This window comes from Rhamphochromis sp. 'chilingali', assembly GCF_963969265.1.
Source record: "Rhamphochromis sp. 'chilingali' genome assembly, chromosome: 8".
NCBI classification, from domain to species: Eukaryota; Metazoa; Chordata; class Actinopteri; order Cichliformes; family Cichlidae; genus Rhamphochromis; species Rhamphochromis sp. 'chilingali'.
Genome location: NC_137935.1, coordinates 6,584,198 through 6,607,202, shown reverse-complemented (window position 1 = coordinate 6,607,202; position 23,005 = coordinate 6,584,198). Strand labels below are relative to the sequence as shown.

Genomic DNA, 23,005 nt, shown 5'->3' with positions numbered 1-23,005 from the left:
ATGTAGGTCAAACCGGCCATACAACTGAAATGAAATAAAAACAAGAATGAATGTTCCTCAGTTTATTTTCCACGAAACACCAATCACGAGCTAGGTAAGTGTACAGTTCTGGGATTTCGAACAGTGTGTAACATCACCACAGCATACCATCACATCTAAAATTTGAGTGTGTATACTAAGAAGCATTTTAATAGTTCTTTGAAATACGTTAAAGCGGTCACTTCAGTGACACACAATAAAACCTGTTAGACGTCACTGAACAGGAGTGTAAGAAGAGAAGAAACACAAAGTCAAGTTCCATTTTTTTTGCCCGCTGTTGTGTTTATATTGTGAGTAATGCATTCACACTGCAGCAGGTGATTCTAGTGTACTTGCAGAACATTACAGAACCTGGAATTAATGTGAAATAAAGGTGTGAATTTAAATTTGAGAAGCTTTACTACCAATAGTAAATCTTATTAACTTAAGGCACCAAACCCAGACACATGAAGAGCTTGGAGTTTTGCAACCACAATCTTTCTCCCCGCTGTCATGCAGAAAGAAATGACAAGTATCAAAACTACCTTTTATGAATACAGCTAAAACTGTGCAACAGTCTATTTATCAACCAAACTTCAACTTGTTTTGCCCCGTAGCAAAAAAGTTATTTTTCATACAAGTCTAGTGGGTAGTTCTCTTTGTACTGCTGCACATGTCTCCACAGGGACTCTCTCTGCTTGTTCAGGCTGGGTATCATCTCCTGGTACACGTCTGTGAACAACAGTTCAGGATTGGGTTTGAGCCGCCTTTCAGCCCTCTCAAACGCCTCCATCACCGTCTTGCGCGATTGTTTTCGCCAGCTCCTCTCGTCATCTTCACTCCACCATCCGCGGGCTGTCATGTAATGTCTCAGCCTGGAAATGGGATGGTCCTGTTTGTCCCAATAGTTCACTTCATCCACTGAACGGTACGCCGAGCTGTCATCGCTGGTGCTGTGGTGGCCAATTCTGAAGAATCAACAAAATACATTTTTCTTAACATGACTTTTCATACTTTCGCTGTTTCAGGATGAGTACATCTGTGGTGTACAGCACTCTTCAATTACAACCCAAAAATGTACTTTTAAAATTCTACACCAAATCACAATTTCCATTATAGCAACATAAAATATTAAGCGTTTCTAACTATAAACCTTTAATAATATTTAGATGATCAAATATATTTTCACTTTACTACCAATATCTAATGAGCCTTTTATGGCTTAGGGGGTAAAACCCTTGCATTCTGGTAAAGGTGCATATCGATAATCTTAAAACAACAGCGAAATTAAAAAATGATCACAGCTAAAAGAAAGCCACCTGGCTTTTGTAAAGTGCCATATTTACTTGATGAACTGCACAGTTCAGAGTCTTCATTAGCAGCTGGCTTTAGTTTACACAAAGAAAATTGACTATTTTAACTACATAATCACATTTTTGTTAGATGGCTTCAAACTTCTGACACGGCTGTCAGTCTACAAGGTTAAAGTTGGTTTTGTAGTCCAGCAGAGGTTTGCTGCCTGTCCAGCTATATTACATGAAGGCAGCGTACAAACTGGTCTCTTAAGTATGTCTGTGGGCCACTCTGGCTCGTGCTGTTGTTGGTCTGTCCGCCAAAAGTGAGTGGCAGCTCTCTGAACAAAACATCTTGTTGATTCCCGAGGTATGAGGAGAATGGTCAGAGCACATGAACCTGTTCAAACTGAAGTAGATGAGCTTCAGCACCAAAGACTACACTGGGAGCCAAGAACAGGAAACCGTTTATTTTCCAGATGGGAGTATCGGAATTTGAGATGAACATGGAAACCTCCATCCATCCTGCTTTATGTGAACGTTTCAGGCTGGTGATGGTGTTTTCGTGGTGTGGGGGAAATTTTCACTTAGTATTAACTGAGGATTGAATTTTATTGCTTCCAGCAGGATCATTTGTTATGTCGCAAAGGTCAAATAACCTCAAACAGTTTTTTTTTTAAACATGACAATGAGTTCACTGTACTCAAACATCCCTCCACAATCACCAGATCTCAGTCCAACAGCGCACCGTTGGCATGTGGTGAAAAAGAAAATTCAAATCATGGAGGTGCAGCAGACAAATCTGCAGAAACTGCATGATGCCATCATGTCAATATGGAACAAAATCTCCAACCCATTACTAGGCAAGGTGTACCTAACCAAATTCTGTTGAGTGCATTTACTTATTTATTTGATGCTGTCCATTCAAGTGTTAAATTTCAGTAGTAAAATGAAACATTAATAAAGAATGAAGAAAATGTTAGTGATGAACTGTCAGCCTAAAAACTGTTCCACATGTCCTTTCAAACGCAGACAAAATCACTCAAACATTAACAAACCTGTAGGTCATTGCCTCAATGAGGAATGGCTGGTTCTCAGCCACAGCCCTGCGCCTCGCTTCCTTTGTAGCGTTGTACACAGCAAACACATCATTACCATCAACACGAATGGACAACATGCCATAACCAGGACCACGAGCAGCTGTTAAAGAAAAAGAACCAGAGGTGTGTGGATAAGAGCAGCTGGAACATCAATCAGACAGCAGCAGAAAAGTGGCAGAAAAATCACATTCAGCCTTACCGATGCCATCACCTCTATACTGTTCGTTTGTAGGGGTAGAGATGGCGTAGCCATTGTTGCGGCAAAAAAATATCAGTGGGCACTCAAGGGTGGCAGAGAAGTTGAAGCCAGCGTGTGCATCCCCTTCGCTAGCTGCTCCTTCTCCAAAATAGCAAATGACGGCACGGTTTGTGTTCTCTCTCTTGACTGCATACGCAGCTCCAGCCGCTGAAAGAGACACAGAGCCACAGACATATTTACAGCTGTGTGTTTGTCTATCCTGCTTCAGGCAGCAGAGGTAAATACACAGGCGTGGAGCTCACCCTGAGGAATCTGTGTGGCCAGAGGAGATGAGATGGTGACAAAGTTCAGATCTTTGGAGCCATAGTGGACGGGCATCTGCCGGCCCTTTCCGAGGTCATCAGCATTGGCGTAACACTGAGCCATGAAGTGATCCAGAGGAAAGCCTCGGTACATCAGCACTCCTGTAATAGAAGATGTGTCGCACGATTTCTCACAAGACAAGAGAACCAGACCGACTGAAGGAGCAAACAGTGGGGATATTAAAATAAGGACTGGAGACTTGGGAACCCTTTTTTTGTTGTGGTCAGTTTTTTTGAATGTAAAACATATTTGTGTTTTACATTCAAATGTGTCCATTCTGATAATTTCAGCAATCTTCCCCTCAGAATTTGCTCACGTCTGAATCCTTATATTGATGCTATGATTATTATTCCTCATATTGAAGTGATGATTGTTATTCTCTCACTGATAAATACAAAAATCACGGTGAATAGAATAGTCAGAAGAGCACAGGAGGAATGTGATTATTGTGCACCACATCCCTTTCGCTAAACTATCTAACATGCTTGGAATGATCTTTTTATAAGGTAGGCAAGAGTCTTATTACTTTGGTAAAACCTTAAACTATGAGAGGGAGCACTGCTGATGCCAGTTAGCCTACAGCTGGTTATACTGTGTGGCACTGAGGCAAATAGTTTTTGACTCACTGGATTTTATTAATTTGACTAAACTTTACTAATTTTTGGAAACCGGATGAACTCAGTTTGTAAGCAATAAATATTCTTGTTAAATTCTCATATAAACAAGTTTTTTTCTGTAGTAATCATTTGACCATACTGCAAAATAATTTGTTCAGTTTCAAATGTTGTCTGGAAGACATTTGTGATAACAACAACAACAAAAGGAGATGTAGAAATGAACACTGGAGTGGTCAACTGTTTTGATTACAATTAAAATGTTCATATGAACAATGGACCAAAAAAATAGAACTATAGTAGTTGGGGGAAAAGCCCAAACGAAACCACATTTCATTCTTACCAGCTTCTCTGTATTGCCCAAAAACCAGATCGTTTGGATCCAGAGCAGCAGCACTGCCGATGTGTGTCCCCTCCTCACCATAGTTAGTCATGTAGAAGGAGATCCGACCCTGTAACGGACAGGGCTGGACGGTTAATCAGACTGTAATCTCAAGTATGATTTTTTTTTTTTTTTTAAGCAATTACGAAAATAAAACAACTGGGAAAAAATAATTACTTTTTGCATTAATTTTACCTGAAATCGTTGTGTTTTGCTGTTATAAATCAAGTGCACCTCTTTCTTTTACAGCTATTTGGTGTCCTCCCTTCATAAAAACTAAAACTCACTTGCTGTTTAGTTCAGCTCGAGCCAAAATGACTAAAGATTTGGATGGAATAAAACTAATGGTTTAGTGAATATCTGCTTGTGTCACAGGATCACTCAAGAGCTCTCACTGGATTTCTTTCAGTAATCAGCAACAGTTGGCCTTTAAGTCAAAAACACTCCCTAGTCAGCGCCCAACTTCCCTATGAGATGGACCTGTGTCCTCGAGAACCCCTATCTAATTTTTATGCATTCATTTTTAATTTGAAATTATAATTAACATAAAAAAGCCCTGCAGCAGACTGGCGACCTATCCAGGGTGTACCCTGCCTCTCGCCCTAAGACAGCAGATAAGTGGAGATAGACGGATGGATAAAGAAAATACCCTTTGAAACACCTATTTTTAAGTTCAAAAACTGCTGATGTTGTGTTTTAAATAATCAGGTTGAGCCAGGAAATGGAGGAGGAAACATACCTGTCTTTGAGACTCATAAAGAATGCGGTCCATTGTGTTCAGCATCGTCATCTTCTGATAAAAGTTCAAAACTGTCTCTTTGGAGAGCTGCGTAGGAGAGAAACACATAATCGACAAATTAACATTGGCTCAACAGACTGCAGGGGTCTTAGGGGCACATTTGGGAACCAGGAGCACAGGCAGGCTGATTGTACCTGAGGGTCTTGAGAGGGGTTGATGATATTTCCCTGCCTGTCCATCACGCGGTACACTGGGATCCCAGAGATGACATTGGGCTGGATGAACTCGAGCTGATCCACAAACTCGGCCGAGGCTCCTGGAAACTGAGGCTTTTCCAGCGAAGAGTCAAAGGTCTGCTGCAGCTGAAGAACCTGAAAGGATTGAATACAAGCATTATTTATTAACAATCTCATTGTGGCTGTGGCAAAGAAAGGCCCTAGGAAAAGCAAACACAGCATATCAGGTCACACAACTCATACAAACTGTCAAGCACGTGGTGGAGGGGTGACGATTTGAACTTGTTTTGCAGCCACACAATCGTGAACTCTTCTGTATCCCAAAGTATTCTAGAGTCAAATGTGAAGCCATCTCTCTGACAACCACTGGGTCATGCAACTGGATAATAAGCAGCAAATCTACAGCAGAAAAATAAGAAATTCAAGGTGTTCCAATGGCCCAGTAAAGTCACAACCTTTAACCTGACTGAAATGCTGTGGTAGGTCCTTAAGAGACCTGTGCACAAACAACTTACCGGTACCTGAATTGCTATTGTGTATATATGTATTGTTTTATATTTGTGTTGCTTCATTTCATTTTGCTCTTTTCCCCCCACAGGCTTGTCCACCAGGACTCTGAACTGCATTAATGAAATGCATAAAATTGAATTATAAATTAAGTTTGGTGACTGATTCTTAGTTTTACTATTTATTTTATTTTTCAAAAGGCTAGTTTTTATTTTAGGTAACTTTTTAAACATCTAGTTTAAGTTTTTAGTTTTGTTTTAGTTAACTATAATAACACTGGTTGAACCTTTAGAGATTTTAGAAAGCTTAATTTCAGAAAAATGAAGACAATACAATACAGTGGAACCCTGACTTACGAGTACCCCCATTTAACAAAAAATTCAAGTTATGAAGGCACTTAACGGCAATATTTCTGCCCGCGTTACGGCAAAATGCAAATTTTCGACTTGCGAAAGACCCTTGGGAACGAATTAATTTCGTAAGTCTGGGTTCTTATAAATGAGGAAGTGATTAAGTATGTACTCCTTCCAGTGTAGTTCTATTGTTCCGCTGTAACAACAATTCACAAATCTCTTTCCCATACAGATTTTAGAAACTCCACATTAGATTATTTTTAAAGAGTTACATCCAGATTTAAGTGCTGGAGCGATCGAAGGAAATAAAATAGCAGTGAAGGACCTACAGCAGCAACAGCAATTAAATAAAGTTGTTTTGAAAAAATGATGCATTCGAGGACATCGGATTTCCTCCTTCACGCCCCTTGGTTCGACCAATGGAAAAAGAGGCTAGCTAAGTCCTTAGCTGGCTGGCTAACTAGTCCGGTGTGAGAGTCGAAACAACAAAAAGTAAAATTAGTATTTATTGCAACTCAAGTTGTTTAGTAAATGTCAAACATGTATTCACTAATTATGTGAGAGTTAGTCTGACTTTTCACGGATACACTGGAGAATCGGTATAGCATTTCAGCAAGGTTGTTAGCCAAGTTAGCGGCTCCGTAGCTAACCAGAATCTTTGTGCAAACAAGACCTAACCCCAAAACTTATTAAAAGATTCAGTTTATTTTTAACAGTATTTCTACTTGATTGAGTTGGACGATACTCTTTCGTGAGCCTTGCTGTATCCCGGGTTCTTAATGACAGCGTTATCTCCAGTCCAGCCTCCCATAATTTATTCATTGCTCAATCCAAACAGTGCATGAGAGTTTTCACTTACAGTTACCCTGAAGCCTCTGCGCTGAAGCAGTCGATATGCCTTCAGTCCTGCTGTCTGACGGACAGCGCGGAAACAGAGCCCATACATTTTGCTCATGCTGCTCACAGCTGCCATCTGCACACTCAATAATTGTTTGATTTAACCGCCGCCGTACACCAGGTAAGGAGAAGTTACACTGGTGGATATGCACAAATCTGCCCAACGGAACTGCTAATAACCACCACTCGCTGTCCGTCCTGTTTTCATCCACAGTTTACAGGCCGAGAGTCGCAAACTGATTGCAACATTAAAGTCGGTTACAGTATCCTCCACATCCGCTCAGGCCTTCAAAATAAAACCCCAAAATGTGAAGCAAGAAATGCTACGTAGCATTTAATCTGTAGGTGTAGTTCTGCCGGAACTAACTACGCTCCTTCACCCTTTCCCCCCGCAGGTGAGGATTTAAAAGATGCACAGATAGTATAACGGGAAGAAATTTATTTGTCACTTTTTACGTATTTCACAAGCTGAAGAAATGATTGATTAAAGCTGTCGAGATTTAACACTCTTTTGTGGTAGAATAACAATAATAATAAATAAATGAAAAATGCGTGGGATGCCCAGGAAGGCAGAGTGTCAGTTTTCTGAATAAAGGCCGCCCTCATCGGGGGATTAACCTGATGAAAGTCCATTGTGTGATGCTGACCTATTAATTAAAATACTGTCACTTTGCGTAACGACGTGCCCTGGTCGTTTTTCTATGGTCTTTTTGAGCGATTTTAACTTATCAAAATCAATATTGCCTATTTTAAGATTCAGACACACTAACGCAGTCACATTAACAAAATTTGACAGTTATTGCAATATGATATGTAATACATCTTACAGAAAGAAGTAAACGTAAAAGAAAAAAATGCTTTGCGTCGGCATTTACGCATTTGTCTTTTGCACATATAGATCAGTTGTAACACACGTGAAACAGTTTGTAATAAAACAGCGCTCCTCTGGGCGAACTCAACCTGTCAGGTATACCTATAAGTCTGACGATAACTGGTATTAAAGAGACACAGGGCAACTATGCCACAGGAAAGAAAGAAAAAGAGAGAGGACACAGCCAGGAAGGAGAGAGCCGTAAGCAGTACGGAAGAACCGATGAATAAAGTCGGATAGCTGTTCTTAAATTCAGTCATAAAACAACGATTTCTACGTCCTCTCAACCCTACCAAAAATTAAATCCTACTCTGCTGCCATCCCGTGGTCACGTTGCGGTACTGCATTAATAGTAAAAGCAGCGTCAGTGGCAAAATAAAGAATATTGTTAGTTCCAGTTCCGATGATAAACCAAGTAATATCGCAGGTATAGCCGTTGACATATTAAAATAAAGTATTTTAACTACTTGTCAAAATCTAAAAATGTCTTCGTTTCAGTTCACAGCTAACTGATGACGTAAATACAGACGGCAGATAAACCATTTTTTGCAGCCACGAGTGTTCATCGCCATCCAGTGGTAATAGCGGAGACTGCAACATGGTGGTTGCAATTCAGACCATGCCAGTAAATGATCACCTGTGAAAAGGAGTAAATAAACTGATGTAAATAAAATTCTGGTGGGTGGTTATGACCAATAAGGGGAGAAAATAAAAGGTTGAACCCGTTGTGTTTAAATGCGGCTGCTGTCTGCCCTCTAGCGGTCATTGTGATTAACTACACTAATATACAGATGCTGCACTTCCGGTACTTTCAAAATACATTAACCATATTAACGCAAAATAGGGCTTCAGATTGCGTCAGGAAAACGTGAATTATGATGAAAAATATTATTTCTTCTTCGTTGTCATAGAAATATATTACAGATCCACATTTCTTGTGAATTAACTATTTATTAGAGCCAACATTTCTTTCTCATTCTGATGTCATCAGTAAGGAGCCTAAACTAGAGGGAAAACAGATGACGCCATCCGCCTGCGACAAACCTGCTTTCTCCACGATGGAGGTCTGCGGATCTCTGACTGTTTCTTTGAGAGAGTTTGGTTGTGAACAGAGCTTGCTGTCTCGAACTGATGGTTCTGCTTCTTTCGTCCAAGGTAACACAAATTTTAGAAATCATTTATCTGGGCGTTTATTTGCCTCTAAACTGGACGTAAAGGACGGAGAAAGGTTAGGGAAGTTAACCTGCCACTTCAGTTAGTGACATGAATTTCTTTACCCTTATACCCAAAATAATATAATAATGAGAATCAGGGGTGCATCTTTTATGCTGGCGTGGGTGGTATGTGCCAGCTTACTTTTGCATATGACAATGTTGTTTATTAAAATAAGGTAGCATTAACGTTGAGCCTAGCTACAACTAATTAATAAAATAAATATATTTATTGCATAGTGTTAACCTCCCTCCAGGGGCGGATCTACTGTGCACATTTTGAATCAACAACATGGCATTTCAGATTTCAACACAGGTGGTTTATTGTTGAGCTTCTAATTAACCCTCTGAGGCTTCCAAATCACATGACCAATTTAATATGACATAGCAACAAGATGCATTCCCACTGAGTCTCCATTACATTTTTATTTGTGTTGAAAGTTCAAGCTATATACCAAGAAAAGGTAACAACTGGATTTTCTAATGACAGCCCGAAAAAACAAGCCACCACTTTCCTATTGGTGGAAAAATGTACCATGTTGACCAATCAAAAGATGATATGGCAAGGCAACGAGAGAGAGAGAGAGAAAGAGAGCGAGATCAATTGTGAGATGTGAGCAATTCCACAGTCATTGGATGTGAGAGGTTTGTGACATTTGGCGTGTTTGGAGTGTGTAGTTAATGTATAGTTAGTGTGTTGTGTAGTTCTTTGTTTTGTTTTTATGTGTCAAAATAAGGCCACGATCAGGGTCCATCATCAGCCACCAGGCCACAACCAGGCTCCATCAAGAGCTAGTGAAGCTACAGGAAAAGGCAGGCGCAGGTTAGCAAGCCTCAGGATTGATTGGGGCTGCAGTAAAAAAGGGGCACAAGTATTGAGAAGATGCTGCCTAAAAGACGTAACGTCAATGAGGAGGAACTGGAGGACATAAAGGAATCTTTGAACCTTATGTCAGAAGAAATAACAACCATTGCAAAACAACAACAAATAATAATCAACTTAATTGAGGATATTAAAGAATTAAGAAGGCAAAGTGAGGAAAAGGACAAGAAGTTTGCTATGTTGGAAGGACGAGTGGCAGAGTTGGAACAATATTTGAGAATAACAGATGTGATAGTAACGGGTCTGGAAACCAAGCACCAGACATATGCATGGGCAGCAGCAGAGGAGAGAGGGGAGCTGCCTGAGCAAGAGTTGCGCTCCCTGGAAGAACAGGCAATGGGCTTTTTCAAAAGTAAAGGCATTGAAATGGATAGTAAGGACACTGAGGAGTGCCATGCTCTTCCAAGGAAAAACAAGAATCAAAAACCTGCCATTATTATAAGATTTATTAATAGGAAGCAGAAGAAAGAGCTACTGAAGAAAGTTGAAAGGAACGAATGTGTATGTTAATGAACACCTAATCAAGAAAAATGCAGATATTTAGATTATTAAGAAAACAGAAGAAAATACAGTCAACCTGGACAACAGATTGTAAGGTGTTCATTAAGTGAAATGGAACACCGGAGCAGGCAAAGGTCTTAGTCATTAAAGAGCTGAGAGAATGAGAAAAATACAGCTGATAAAATGTAAGGCAAAGCATTGGGATGGTCACTTTCAATGCACTGTCAAATTGTTTGGTGCTTGTCTGAGACAAAGTATTGTTAAAGGTAATGATGTGTGGATACGATGTATAATAAAGTCAGATGTCTGACACATTTCAAGTAACAAATCAAATGGAAAGTGGGACACTGGGGTATGATAGCAATATATAGATCCTGACTGAATTTTTTACCAAAATGTTAAAGGACTGTAATTATTATACAATGGAACAATTAGGAACATAGAGCGAGGTAAGAATATAACGATGGTTCATTTTAATGGTAGAAGTCTATATGCAAACTTTAATTTATTAAAGTATATTTTACACAGTTTAATCAACCATTTGATGTGATAGCAAGATTTTGGTATGGTAGCTGATAATGATAAGCGGAAATGGATGGATGGGTTGGTTCAGTGTCGTGAAAAAAAAATATTGTGGTGCAAGAGGAAGAATAAATGTGAAATTTACACGATAATAATAATGGATTGGATTTATATAGCGCTTTTCAAGGCACCCAAAGCGCTTTACAATACCACTATTCATTCACTCTCACATTCATACACTGGTGGAGGCAAGCTACAGTTGTAGCGAGGCTGCCATATCGCGCCATCGGCCCCTCTGGCCAACACCAGTAGGCAAGTAGGGTAAAGTGTCTTGCCCAGGGACACAACGACCAGGACAGAGAGCCCAGGGATCGAACCGGCGACCTTCCGGTTATAGATGCGATTCCCAACCCCCTGAGCCACGGTCGCCCGATGAGACTTTCTGTCATTTAGAAGTATCACATCAGCTTTAGTTCTCTTATTAAAAGCTTGTTCTAAATAGGGTGTCTGCGCTTAAGTCCCCCCTTTAAAAAATACATGTGCTGTGAGCACATTTACTGGGTGTCGTACTGCTTTAAATGATTTGATGTTACTACTTTTCCCCTCCTAGATGTCTGTTTATGTGGGGAAAGACATCATTAATTATCCAGTGTTATTTATTGAATAATGCTCCTTTCTGTTCTTGTCTAAAGGAGACACGAGTGTGATGGCTGGAGTGTACGGACCAGCTGAGGTCAAAGTCAACAAGGAGATCTATGACCGGGCGACCCTGGAGGTGTTGGTACAGCCCAAAGTAGGGCTGCCAAGTGAGTTTTTTTTAGGGGTAAAAATTTTCATTATGCAGCATTGCTTCTTTTATTTTGGGGAAGCTAATGTGAAATAGACCTTTTGCATCCTGATATCTACAAGAATGTCTCTGAGGTTTCTGCTGTGGAAAAGTTGCTATGCCACAGCTGACCACAGGGTGGGGTACGTGAGCTTTCTGCTCGCATTCATTTTTTTATACCGAGATTTGTTTGTTTTCTAGGTGTAAGGGAACGATCGCAAGAGCAGTGTGTGCGAGAAACCTGTGAGGCTTCTCTGCTCCTGACGCTCCATCCACGCTCCTCGCTCACTCTCATCCTTCAGGTCCTGCATGATGATGGTTCAGTATCCTTCTGTAAAACTCTGTGCTGCTGCAAGCTTTGAGGTTTATATCCAATCTGCAAGTAGGGCTCTAAAATTGAGATGTTTTCTGTGAGTGTTCTTCCTTACCTGTTCCTCAGCTGCTGTCTTGCTGTTTGAATGCTGCATGTATGGCTCTTATGGATGCAGGATTGCCCATGAGTTGCCTCTTCTGCGGAGTGACTTGTGCCATCAGCACAGATGGGCAAATCATCACAGACCCCACTGCAGCTCAGGAAAAGGTAAATCTAAGACTTTTAGAATGTTGGGTGACAAAAATCTTCCCAAAACACTCTGATGGTGGCTTTTGTCAAATTTCCTGGGAACTTTTCAAACAAATGACACAGAAAATATAGGTCTTTTCCATCCCACCATTGCTAAGTGCTTGTTCATAGGGCAGGGGTGTTAAACTCATTTTACGTTGTGGCTCAGATACATCCCACTTTGACATTAGGTGGACCATACCGTGTGAAACTCTTTTCTATCAAGAAGTTCAATCCTTGAAATATCTTAATATAAGGAAAAGAAATGCAGTTTGAACAGTACTTTTCAGTTTTTCTACATAAAATGATAATAAAGAAAAGCTGTTGTAGTTGCTGAAAGACTCTTCAATAGGATTCTTAAATAGAAATAAACTGTAAGGGCTTAAATTGTAACAAATAAATGTTTATAATTACACATTACTTAATTCAGTGTTTCCAACCGCTGTGCGTGGAAGATTATCTGGTTCCACCTGATTAGTACGATCGGCATGAGTAATGGGCAGAACCATTATATTCTCTTCCACTAGAGGGCAGTACAATCAGCTGCTCTAATTAAATTGGTTGCCAACAGCCAGTAACACAGAAGACGATGAAGAAGAAATTACATAATAGTCATGCTGTGAGATGGTGCAGCCCGTAATAGCAATACATAAATATTTGAAAAGAAAAAGTAGTCAGTCTGACCTGGGTCCTGGAGGAAATACTGACCCAGATAAAGGCCCGAGCACGAGTAGTGCTCAGAAGAAAGCAAAAAAGGCATACTGGCAACAAACCAAGCCAATTCCTCTATACCTGGTGCGTGGGGAAAAATTATCAACATGCTTTTTGTGACATTTTTGTTAGGTTGTGTGCCGTGTGATTTTTATTTTATTTTGTTTTCTAATCTGAAATAAGTGCGTGACTCCAAAAGGTTGGGAAAAACTGACCTAATTACTTTGGTTTAGCTTGATTAGCCATGTTGTACGTCTTTATCAGTAAAGATAAAACTGTAAAACTTATGAACAGTCCATTTACACCTTCTTTCATATTTTCCAGTGCTGTCCAGTGGGGGCCACATCGGAGTCTTTCCTGGGCCAACTCTGGCCCCTGGCCCATATGTTTGACATCACTGTCATGTAATTGTTGGGATGTTCTCCTGAATACTGCACTACTTGAGGCAACTGTGGAGGAAATTGTATAAATAAAAATAAATTGAATGCAGTTAAATGACAAAGAAAAACAAAACTAGAGAAAAATCAGTCAGGAACGATAAGGCAAGCACAGCGATCTATAGTCGCCACCAGCTAAAGTATTCCCTTTTTTGGAATATCTTACTGTCTGTCCAGCGCATCTGTTGTCACTTCCATTTGTATCAGTGGTAATGGTTTTGCTTCCTAACGGGACAGATTGACATCATCTTAATTTCCTTGCCCGTGTCTTATTTTCTCTCTCAAAAGGAAAGTCGAGCTTTGATGACTTTTGCGATCGACAGCGCAAAACGCAGCGTTTTGATGTCGTCGACCAAAGGATCGTTTTCAGTGCATGAGGTCAGTGGATTAATGACAGGAAAAAAAGTGTGCACCATTTCAAATAAACAAAACTGTGAATGCCAAGCCAGAAAAGACTTCTCTAAAGCGTGCTTCAAAGAGAAAAGACTGGGCATCCCTTGCAGAGGCTGTTTGTAGATGTTGCCAAACCAAGAATACATCCTAAAAACCATTTTGGAGTTTCTGCAGTCTTGATAACAATATCATGGAGTATTTTTTTTCTCCTGTTACCCAAAAGGACCATAGTTTCTGGAAATTTTAGGGGATTTATTTTATATCGCTATTGATCAATCATGTTGAGCAGCCTTTGGTTGCATGCAGCTATCTATATGGAGACTAAAAGAGGGACAGCATTTATCTAAATGCAAGCTATAAATCATCAGCTGATGTGATTAGATAATTTGCATAAAACAGGAAGACTGGACTCAGATGAAACTGTCCCATGGGTTCCTGGATTCCCTTTTGATCAGCAGATGACAGGAATGATAATAAATGTTGCCTCTAGAGCTGGGCGATATAAGATTTTTTCATATCACGATATGTTTTTTTCATTTCAGGCGATAACGATATCTATCACGATATAAGCCAAATAACTATATTTGTAAGATTTAAATGTGCCGTTGCTCACAAGTAAAATGTGAAATAATCAGCAGCTTGTTTTTATTTAAATATTTATTTCCCATAATAAGTTCAACAGGGTAGATGTACTTAAGGAACATGAGACTTTTTCAGATAAATAAAGGCAAATATTGCAAAATACACAAAAGGCAGCCGCTAAAGCGTTTAAGTTTCAAAATAGGACAAACGAAACAGACGACTAAATTGTCAATTCCACTTAGAAACAAAATATTAATTCTAAAAATAAATCTTAGTTTGTTTTACAGAAGAACAGACAAAACTGACTAACTTTTGTCAATATCAAATAAACTGAGAACTAAAAGGAAATTCTCAATCTCTCCTTGTTGTATAGCTGAGCTTTTCAAACAGTTTTAACAGTTACTTTAGTCTGACAAAAGCCGAATGACGAATTAGCGCTTCCAGTCAGAGACTGAGGCTACGTCCACATGTACACGGGTATTTTTGAAAACGGAGATTTTCCGTTTTCGTTTTAAAAAATAATCCCGTCCACACATAAAGGCAGAAATGAAGGAAAACGCTGCTATGAACATGCCAAAGCAGCAGGTGGAGCTAGATTCCTAACCGTGCAGAAATGTTGGCCAATCAGAAGTCTAGAAGCCTTGGTGGGAAAAAGTAAACAAAGCTGGGGCATAGAAGCAGAACCGAGTGGTATGTGTGGAGGGACAGTAACGGTTAGTTATGTCTATAACTTCTGTTCCCTGAAGGAGAGGAACGAGGTACAACACATAAGTATGGGATATCACGCCCTCGCGTGTCCTGGCTGAAGAAACCTTTATTCACGCCTGTACGGCAGATGACGTGTGATGACACGCGCAAGGCCCCGCCCGCACATATAGCCGCTGCCATCACCGTCATCCCTCAGTTCGATAGCCGCTCTTCACCGAGCCAACTGCTCAGTGGGGCCACCCTGTGTTGTACCTCGTTCCTCTCCTTCAGGGAACAGAAGTTATAGACATAACTAACCGTTCCCTTTCAGTCGATTCACTCGGTACAACACATAAGTATGGGACCTATATACACGCCCCGCAGAGCAGCCACCGAACCGGAACGGGACCACCACCTCCTTAGTGAGTGGTAGACCCAGCAGAAAGGGCAGCATGAGCCACCGAAGGGGCTGTAACGTCCAACCGATAAAACCGCACAAAAGTGTGCGGCGACGCCCAATTAGCCGCTGCACAAATATCAGCCACAGGCACCCCTCTAAAAAGAGCCCATGAGGTCGCCATCCCCCTGGTGGAATGAGCTCCCACCCCGTGGGGCAACGCAAAACCTCCGGTGCTGTATGCCAGCGAGATAGCTTCCACAATCCAGTGGGACAGCCTCTGTCTGGACAGAGCTCTACCTCTATTCGGATTAGCGAAGCAGACAAACAACTGGTCACACAAACGCACATCCCGAGTGCGCTCAATGTAGGTGCGTAGCGCACGCACCGGACAAAGAGAATGCACCCTCCTCTGCTCCTCAGATTCAAAAGGAGGGGAGCAAAAGCTCAGCAACTCAAACTCCATTGAACTATAAGATGCAGGCATGACCTTGGGAAGATAGGCGGCATTCGGACGCAATACGACCTTGCGGCCATCAGGAGAAAACTGTGTGCAGGCAGGATGCACAGACAGCGCATGAAGGTCCCCCACTCGCTTCGCCGAGGCCAAAGCGAGAAGTAATGCGGTCTTATATGAAAGAAGTTTCATATCTACCGACTCAACGGGTTCAAACGGAGGGCCACAAAGGGCCTCCAGCACCAAAGACAAGTCCCAAGCCGGGACACTGGACTTAAGCACGGGCCTCAGCCGGCGAACCCCTTTCAGAAAACGCACGGCGAGGGGATGCGCACCTGGTGTCACCCCGTCAAAACCGATATGACAAGCAGATATAGCCGCTAAATAAACCTTGATCGTCGAAAACGAAAGGCCTTTATCCAACAGCTCCTGCAGGAATGTCAAAACATCCACAATAGAGCACTGAAATGGGAGAGTGTGGCGGTCCTGGCACCATCGCTCGAAGGCTCGCCATTTGTAAGCGTACAAGCCTCTAGTAGACGAGGCCCTGGCGCTCTGAACCGTCGCTACCACACTAGGTGGCAGACCCTTAGCAACCAAGTTTAACCTCTCAGCAGGTAAGCATGAAGGTGCCACAGATCCGGGCGCGGATGAAACACTTCCCCCCCCCGCCTGAGAGAGGAGATCCCTGCGGAGAGGAAGCTGCCAAGGACTTGCTGCAAGCAGGCTGATTATTTCTGCATACCACGACTTCGCGGGCCACCAAGGGGCCACCAGGATCAGAGAGAGGGAATGCCGACGCACCCTCTCCAGAATTGGAGATATCATTTCCACTGGGGGAAATGCATACAGGAGCACGTCTGGCCATTGGTGCGCTAGCGCGTCCAAGCCCAAGGGTGCATCGTGGTCGATTATGGAGAAGTACAGGGGGCAGTGAGCATTCACCCTGGAAGCAAAAAGATCTATTTGCGCCTCGCCAAATAGATCCCAAATCTGAGCCACTATTGAAGGGTGTAACCTCCATTCTCTCACCAGAGGACCCCCCCTGGAGAGAAGGTCCGGCCCCAGGTTCAGGTGGCCCGGGACATGGGTGGCTCTTAGAGTCAGAAAATGAACACTGCACCATAACAGCAGAGAGCGAGACAGCTGCAACAGGGGAAGAGAGCGTGTTCCTCCCTGCCTGTTTATATAAGACACCACTGTTGAATTGTCCGTCCTGACTAAGACATGCTGGCCCTGCAGGACTGGACGGAAACGCTTTAGAGCTAAGAACACTGATAACAGCTCTAAGTGGTTGATGTGCAGCTGGCGCTGAGCCGCGGACCAGATCCCTCTCACTGACGCACCCTCGCACAGCGCTCCCCACCCACTTAGGGAAGCATCTGTGGACACCACCTTGCGAAACAACACCCTCCCAATCCGAGAGCCCTGGTGCAGTAGCCCGGGCTCCCTCCAAGGACGGAGAGCTAGCATGCAAGACGCAGTTACCGGCAGCCTCCTCCGGAGGTGACGCGAAGCACACAAACGGTGAGAGAGAGTCCAGCGTTGAAACGCTCTCATTTTCAACAGCCCAAGCGGCACTACGGCGATCATAGATGCCATCATGCCCAACAAGCGCAATATCGTCTGGAAACGCAGTCTGCGTCCCAGCTGAAATTGAGCGAGGCAGCGATGAAACGCGGCCACTCTGTGCTCTGACAACCGTGCGCGGCTGGAAAGAGAGCATATTTCCAGACCGAGAAAAGCGATCTGTTGACCTGGGATTAGCGAGCTCTTCTGAAAGTTCACAGAGAACCCCAGTGTCTGAATGTGTGACAGAACCCGCGACAGCTGCGTCTCCGCCTGTTCTCTGGAGCAAGCCACGAGAGCCCAGTCGTCCAGGTAGGCCAAGATGCGGATGCCCCTCTTCCTGAGGGGCGCTAGCGCTGCCTCGGCACATTTCGTAAAGGTGCGGGGAGCGAGCGACAGCCCGAACGGCAGCACTAGGTATTCGTAGGCTACGCCCTCGAATGCAAACCTCAGAAACTGCCTGTGTTTCGGGTGTATAGCGACATGAAAATAAGCATCTGTTAGATCGATTGTCGCAAACCAATCTCCCGGGCCGACTGCACTCAGGAGCTGTCTGAGTGTTAGCATCTTGAACCTGTACGTTCGCAGGTACGTGTTCAAGACTCGCAGGTCGAGGATGGGACGAAGCCCTCCCCCTTTCTTCGGAATGACAAAATAACGGCTGTACCAACCTTTGTCCGTCTCCGAAGCGGGGACCACCCGTATTGCTCTCTTCTGTAATAGCGCCTGTATTTCCTCTCTGAGTACCAAGGCTGCCTCGGGGTTGACAATCGTGTTCACGACTCTTTGGAAACGAGGCGGCTTGACCCGGAACTGCAACCGGTAACCCATGGCAACGGTTTGCAGCACCCACGGAGAGGGGGCGCAAGCGCGCCACTGAGGGAAGTGAGCAGCCAGCCGGCTGGCCTGCAGCACTGACGGCGGGGCGCCGTCGCCCCCCAGTGTGTCTGCAGGGGACTGCATCCCCTGCCTGACCTGGCTCATTTCGCCTGCAGGTTGAGCATTTGAGATTGTTTGAGAGTAAACAACACTCTTTATTGATTGCAACATGGGAACATGTACATTTATACATTTTGTTGGGTGCACCTTTTCCGGGGCATAACAATGAAAAACAGCGGGAACACTCGATGTGGTCGCTTGAACATTCAACACATCTGAACCGTGTGCAGGGGTTATGTGCTTGGGAGACCGCGATAGGGAAGTGCAGCGCCTTCTGGGGCTGACAACCTGAACAGAACTTAAGCGGCACCTCTTGTGCGGCAACAGAGGGGTAAGAGCAGCGTCTCCCTGCTGCCGGATCCCTTCCCCACTCGCAATCACAGCTAGGAGGGCTGAGGCTTCTTCCTCCTGGGCGTCGGGTCCCGTCGGGGGCCCGGGGGAGGGCCTTTGCCCCAGGCCGACTGGCGTGGAGCTCGGGCCGGAGTACGTGCTCTCGCCGGCGGCCCTCCCACTCCAGCAGTGGGCGCCGGTCTCTTGCCAGCTGTCAGAGGAGCGGCGGGCCTGTGAGAGCTAGCAGTGGGCTTGGGCTGGGGCTGGCGTCTGGGGATGATGTCGCGCAGAGCTTCCGTCTGCTTCTTCCTCAGATCGAATCTAGCCTGAATGGCTTCAAGTGAATGTCCGAATAACCCAGCCGCAGACACTGGTGCGTCCAGATACACAGCTCTGTCTCTATCAGGGACGTCGGAGAGGGTCAGCCACAGGTGCCTCTGCGCCACCACTGTCGAAGCCATCCCTCTGCCCAGGGAGAGCGCTGCACAGCGAGACGCACGGAGGATGTAATCCGTGGTGACTCTAACCTCGTTAAGAAGAGGTGACAGCGGGCTGTCCTCCGGAACCAGCGATCCAAGCTCCGCCAGGCACATTGCTTGGTACGTCTGGAGCATGGTGACGGAGCTCATGGCTCGAGCGGTGCCGGCCTGAGCCCGATAAATCTTCTCCAGCTGCGAGGCCGAGAATCTGCAGTGCTTGGACGGCAGAGTTGCGGGGCCACCGACACCATGGTTATGGGACGGGGCCAGATAAGCAGCCAGAGACGGCTCCATAGGGGGTGGGTTAGCTAAACCAGCTCCCTCGGCGCCGTCCAATTCCATGTACTGTCCATAGCCGGGCACAGTGACGCGGGTAGACAGAGGTTTGTCCCATGACGCTGTTAGCTCGCAGAGAAAGTCTGGGAACATGGGGAGGCAGTTTTTGGCCGTTGCGGGCTCCGGTGGAAGGAAAAAACCCGCAAACCGCGACGGCTTCCGAGCTGGTGGAGGAGAGGGCCAGTCCACCTGCAGCTTCTCAGCGGCACGGCGAAACAGGGAGAAAAGAGAGGTGTCATCGTGGCCGACCGGCGCAGCAGCGGCGGCATATTGGGTCGACAATGAGCTCTCCTGCTCATCCTCCGACAAACCATGGATGTCCAGGCCGATGTCCAGCACGTCATCGTCTTCCTGGGGAGCGCTGGCGGGCTTCAACCCAGGCTGAAGCCCGTCAGCGCTCCTGCATGGTTCCGGTCCGTCATCGGCTAACCCGTCAACGTATTCCATGTGGTCAGCCCAGCTAATCGCGGGGACATCGACCTGAAAATTTTCGTCTTCGGACTCGGACGAAGCCGGGGCTCCAGACTCGGAAAGAAGAGGGTCATGCCGTGCGACAGCCGAGCGTCCCAGCACTCTTTCCACAAACGTCACCCGTCTTTCCAGGGTCGAGCGTCGGAGCTGGCGACAAAACGCACAAGCTTCGGGCTCCGTCAACGCTCTCCTAGCGTGGACGATCCCCAGGCAGACAGGGCAGGCATCGTGCTGGTCGCTGTCGTGCAAAGAGAAACCACATCCCTGAGGACAGGGGCGAACAGAAGATTTCTGCTTTGCTCGCTTCGGTTTGGAGTCCATTCCCAAAACGCAAAGCGAAACGCTGCACAAGAAAAACTTGAAAATAGCGCTCCGCGGGCAGCCTACGCACCAGCTGGGCGGTGGAGGCTAACACCAACAGGGGCAGTTAAGCTAGGTTCAAGTTGGCAGACAACGGAGCTAACTAGCAGTAGCTAGCTAGCCCAACTCAGCAGAGGTGTTCTCAGCGAGGTGAAGAGCGTAAGAACTGAGGGATGACGGTGATGGCAGCGGCTATATGTGCGGGCGGGGCCTTGCGCGTGTCATCACACGTCATCTGCCGTACAGGCGTGAATAAAGGTTTCTTCAGCCAGGACACGCGAGGGCGTGATATCCCATACTTATGTGTTGTACCGAGTGAATCGACTGAAAGGGAACTGTGTGTATATGTAAGCATTTAAACACTGCAGAGAGTAGAATTAACAGTAACAGTATTGTAGAAATTCATTTCACCGAAACAATAACGTGGCGCACAGTGTGACGTCAAAAAATGCGCACACCTTTGACACTGCGTTTTCTCAGTTTTTCTAGTCCACATGTAAATGCAAAAACGGAGTTTTCAAAAATATCCACCCTGGCCGGAGTTTTTAAAAATCTTCGTTTTCAGTGACCAAAAACGCCGTTTACGTGTGGACGAAAGGTGCAAACGCATAGAAAAATCTGCGTTTTCAAAAATACCCGGGTACCTGTGGACGTAGCGCACGCACCAGTTTATTGTATTTCCAGACTTGCTTTCGGCACAATTTACTACAAAATTTACTACTACCACTCTGTTTTTTGTCAGACTTGAAATAGCCGAAATACCTTCACACTACGGAACTTCTATGGCTCTTCCGTTTGACAATCTCTCCGGCATTGGAACCATCATCTGTTTTCTCTTCGGTCACGCTCGGTTGATTTTTCTAGTCGGCACACTCATTTCCTCCATTACCCGGGCGGTACGGTGGCTGGCTGCTTCCCAAACAAATACACATGTGCGGCTTGGCACTTGTGCTGTACGTAACAAGTCACGTGACGTGACGCTGCGGCTGTGATTGGTTCGGCTCTGCGCTACTTAATTTGGATTGGCTGTTTTTTTGTTTTTGTTTTGTTTTTTTAAGAGGACAAGAGCGGCGAGGTCTATCGCGATAGGTTAATTTTTCTATCGAGAAAAAGTTATATCGCGATACATATCGTTATCGTTCTATCGCCCAGCTCTAGTTGCCTCTATAAGAAATCTACTCTTTTGCTGCTTTTTCCTGGAGACCATCCCATGGATCGAAACATGACCTCTTTAAGGACACTTTAAAAGGGAATTGAATGGAAAAATCAAATGGGATTCCCTTTTTTTGACTGAATAACAAGTATTATTCCAGAAACACTAAAATATGGGGTTCACTCTGGCCCACCTACAGGGAACCAGTATGCTGACTGGATACTGACACTACAACGTTGTTAAGTTTAGATTTGTGATTCTGCTTCATGTGTGACTTTTTGGAAAAACGGTTCTTATTTTTGCTTTCTCCCTGTCTGCCTCAGGTCTGATGTGACTTAAATCAGTTGTTGTTGCATTTCATATTTTGTCTGATCCTCAGTTGTTGTTTTTCTTCTCTCACAGCTGCAGCAGTGCATAGCAGTCAGTCAGAAAGCATCAGAGAAGATCTTCCAGTTCTACAGAGACTCTGTCAAGCGGCGATACTCCAAAAGCCTATGAGAAACACGGAGCTTTCTTTTGCCTAGTCTTTTTTATTTTTATTTTAACAATGCATGCAAACACTGATGTCGTAATAAAATATTTAGAAACCCCTGTGGGCTACAGTTTCTTCAGTTCAGTTGTAGACAGCTGTGCTTTATGGTGGGAAGGCTTGTATGAGTACATTTGTGAGAGATCAGAAATGAAAGGAGGAAAGGTGAATGTCAAACAAGTGCATTTATTGGGATTTGCTGATTTTCTTTCACTTTAATATATACATTTAATACAAGGATGTGACCTGGGGAAAAGAAAAGCCCTGAATATTTTTTGTAGTAATAAATCCCATTTGCTGCAACCTTTGAACCTTACTGACTCACACGTTCAGAGTCCGCTTATTATCTGTACGAGTGACACAAAGCGAGACAAACCTGAGCAGAGCCTGTCGCACGATAGCCTCATCGTTCGGAGCAATCCACGTGAAATGCCTCCATATAAATCAATAATTGACGTAACTCAGCTGTAACAACAAAGTGTGATTTGTTTTTCTTCTATTAAAATGAAAGTACGGTGGAGACAGACGGTAGTTCAGGATTGTCAGTGTACAGCTGAATCACAGCGCATCGACAATGAGAGAGCTGACAAGGGCAAGACACGGAGATACCAGAGGTTTGTCTACTAAAATCTGTTAAAAGTGATCTATTACCAGCTTTGAAACAACACTGGGATTGCAGCAAACATAGTATTTCATATGTACTTGAGTGTGTGCTCTATAAAACTATTTATCTAAATAGAAAATGTCAGCTTCCACCTTAGTCATTCCTTTATATTTACTTGGATACCCCCCATTTACTATGTAGTTAAAGGCTCAGAGCTTTATCCAGTCAATTTTGCAACAATGTTGGTCCAATTGAAGGAAACAAAGTTTGCAGCAGGAAACCAACAAGCTCACCATGCAGGGTTTTCTTATGACCAAACCTGGGATGTTATTGAAACATGCATCACAATTTTTGCAACTTTTCTTGGCCCATTTAAATAAAACATTTGTGTGTTTTTGAACAGAAGTTTTGAGTAGACTTTTTTTTAAGTCAGTCATACTGCAAGAAGCAAGCTCC

The 23,005-nt window shown here is 44.1% G+C and overlaps 2 protein-coding genes across 2 annotated transcripts; one reads left to right on the top strand and one right to left on the bottom strand.

Annotated features, from left to right (window-relative positions):
* Nucleotides 1–46: 46 nt before the first annotated feature.
* On the bottom strand, nt 47–6,956 carry bckdha (branched chain keto acid dehydrogenase E1 subunit alpha). Its single transcript, XM_080890267.1, has 8 exons — nt 6,663–6,956; nt 4,902–5,078; nt 4,708–4,794; nt 3,930–4,038; nt 2,912–3,073; nt 2,610–2,816; nt 2,369–2,510; nt 47–986 (listed from the first exon to the last, which is right to left on the bottom strand). The coding sequence occupies exons 1-8, from the start codon at nt 6,774–6,776 to the stop codon at nt 644–646; spliced, it is 1,341 nt and encodes a 446-aa protein (XP_080746393.1). The 5' UTR covers nt 6,777–6,956; the 3' UTR covers nt 47–643.
* Nucleotides 6,957–8,568: 1,612 nt separating this feature from the next.
* On the top strand, nt 8,569–22,954 carry exosc5 (exosome component 5). The gene is made up of 6 exons (XM_080890275.1): nt 8,569–8,726; nt 11,381–11,494; nt 11,716–11,837; nt 11,954–12,094; nt 13,552–13,641; nt 21,819–22,954. Exons 1-6 carry the CDS (start codon nt 8,591–8,593, stop codon nt 21,912–21,914), a joined length of 699 nt encoding a protein of 232 aa, XP_080746401.1. The 5' UTR covers nt 8,569–8,590; the 3' UTR covers nt 21,915–22,954.
* Nucleotides 22,955–23,005: the final 51 nt, after the last annotated feature.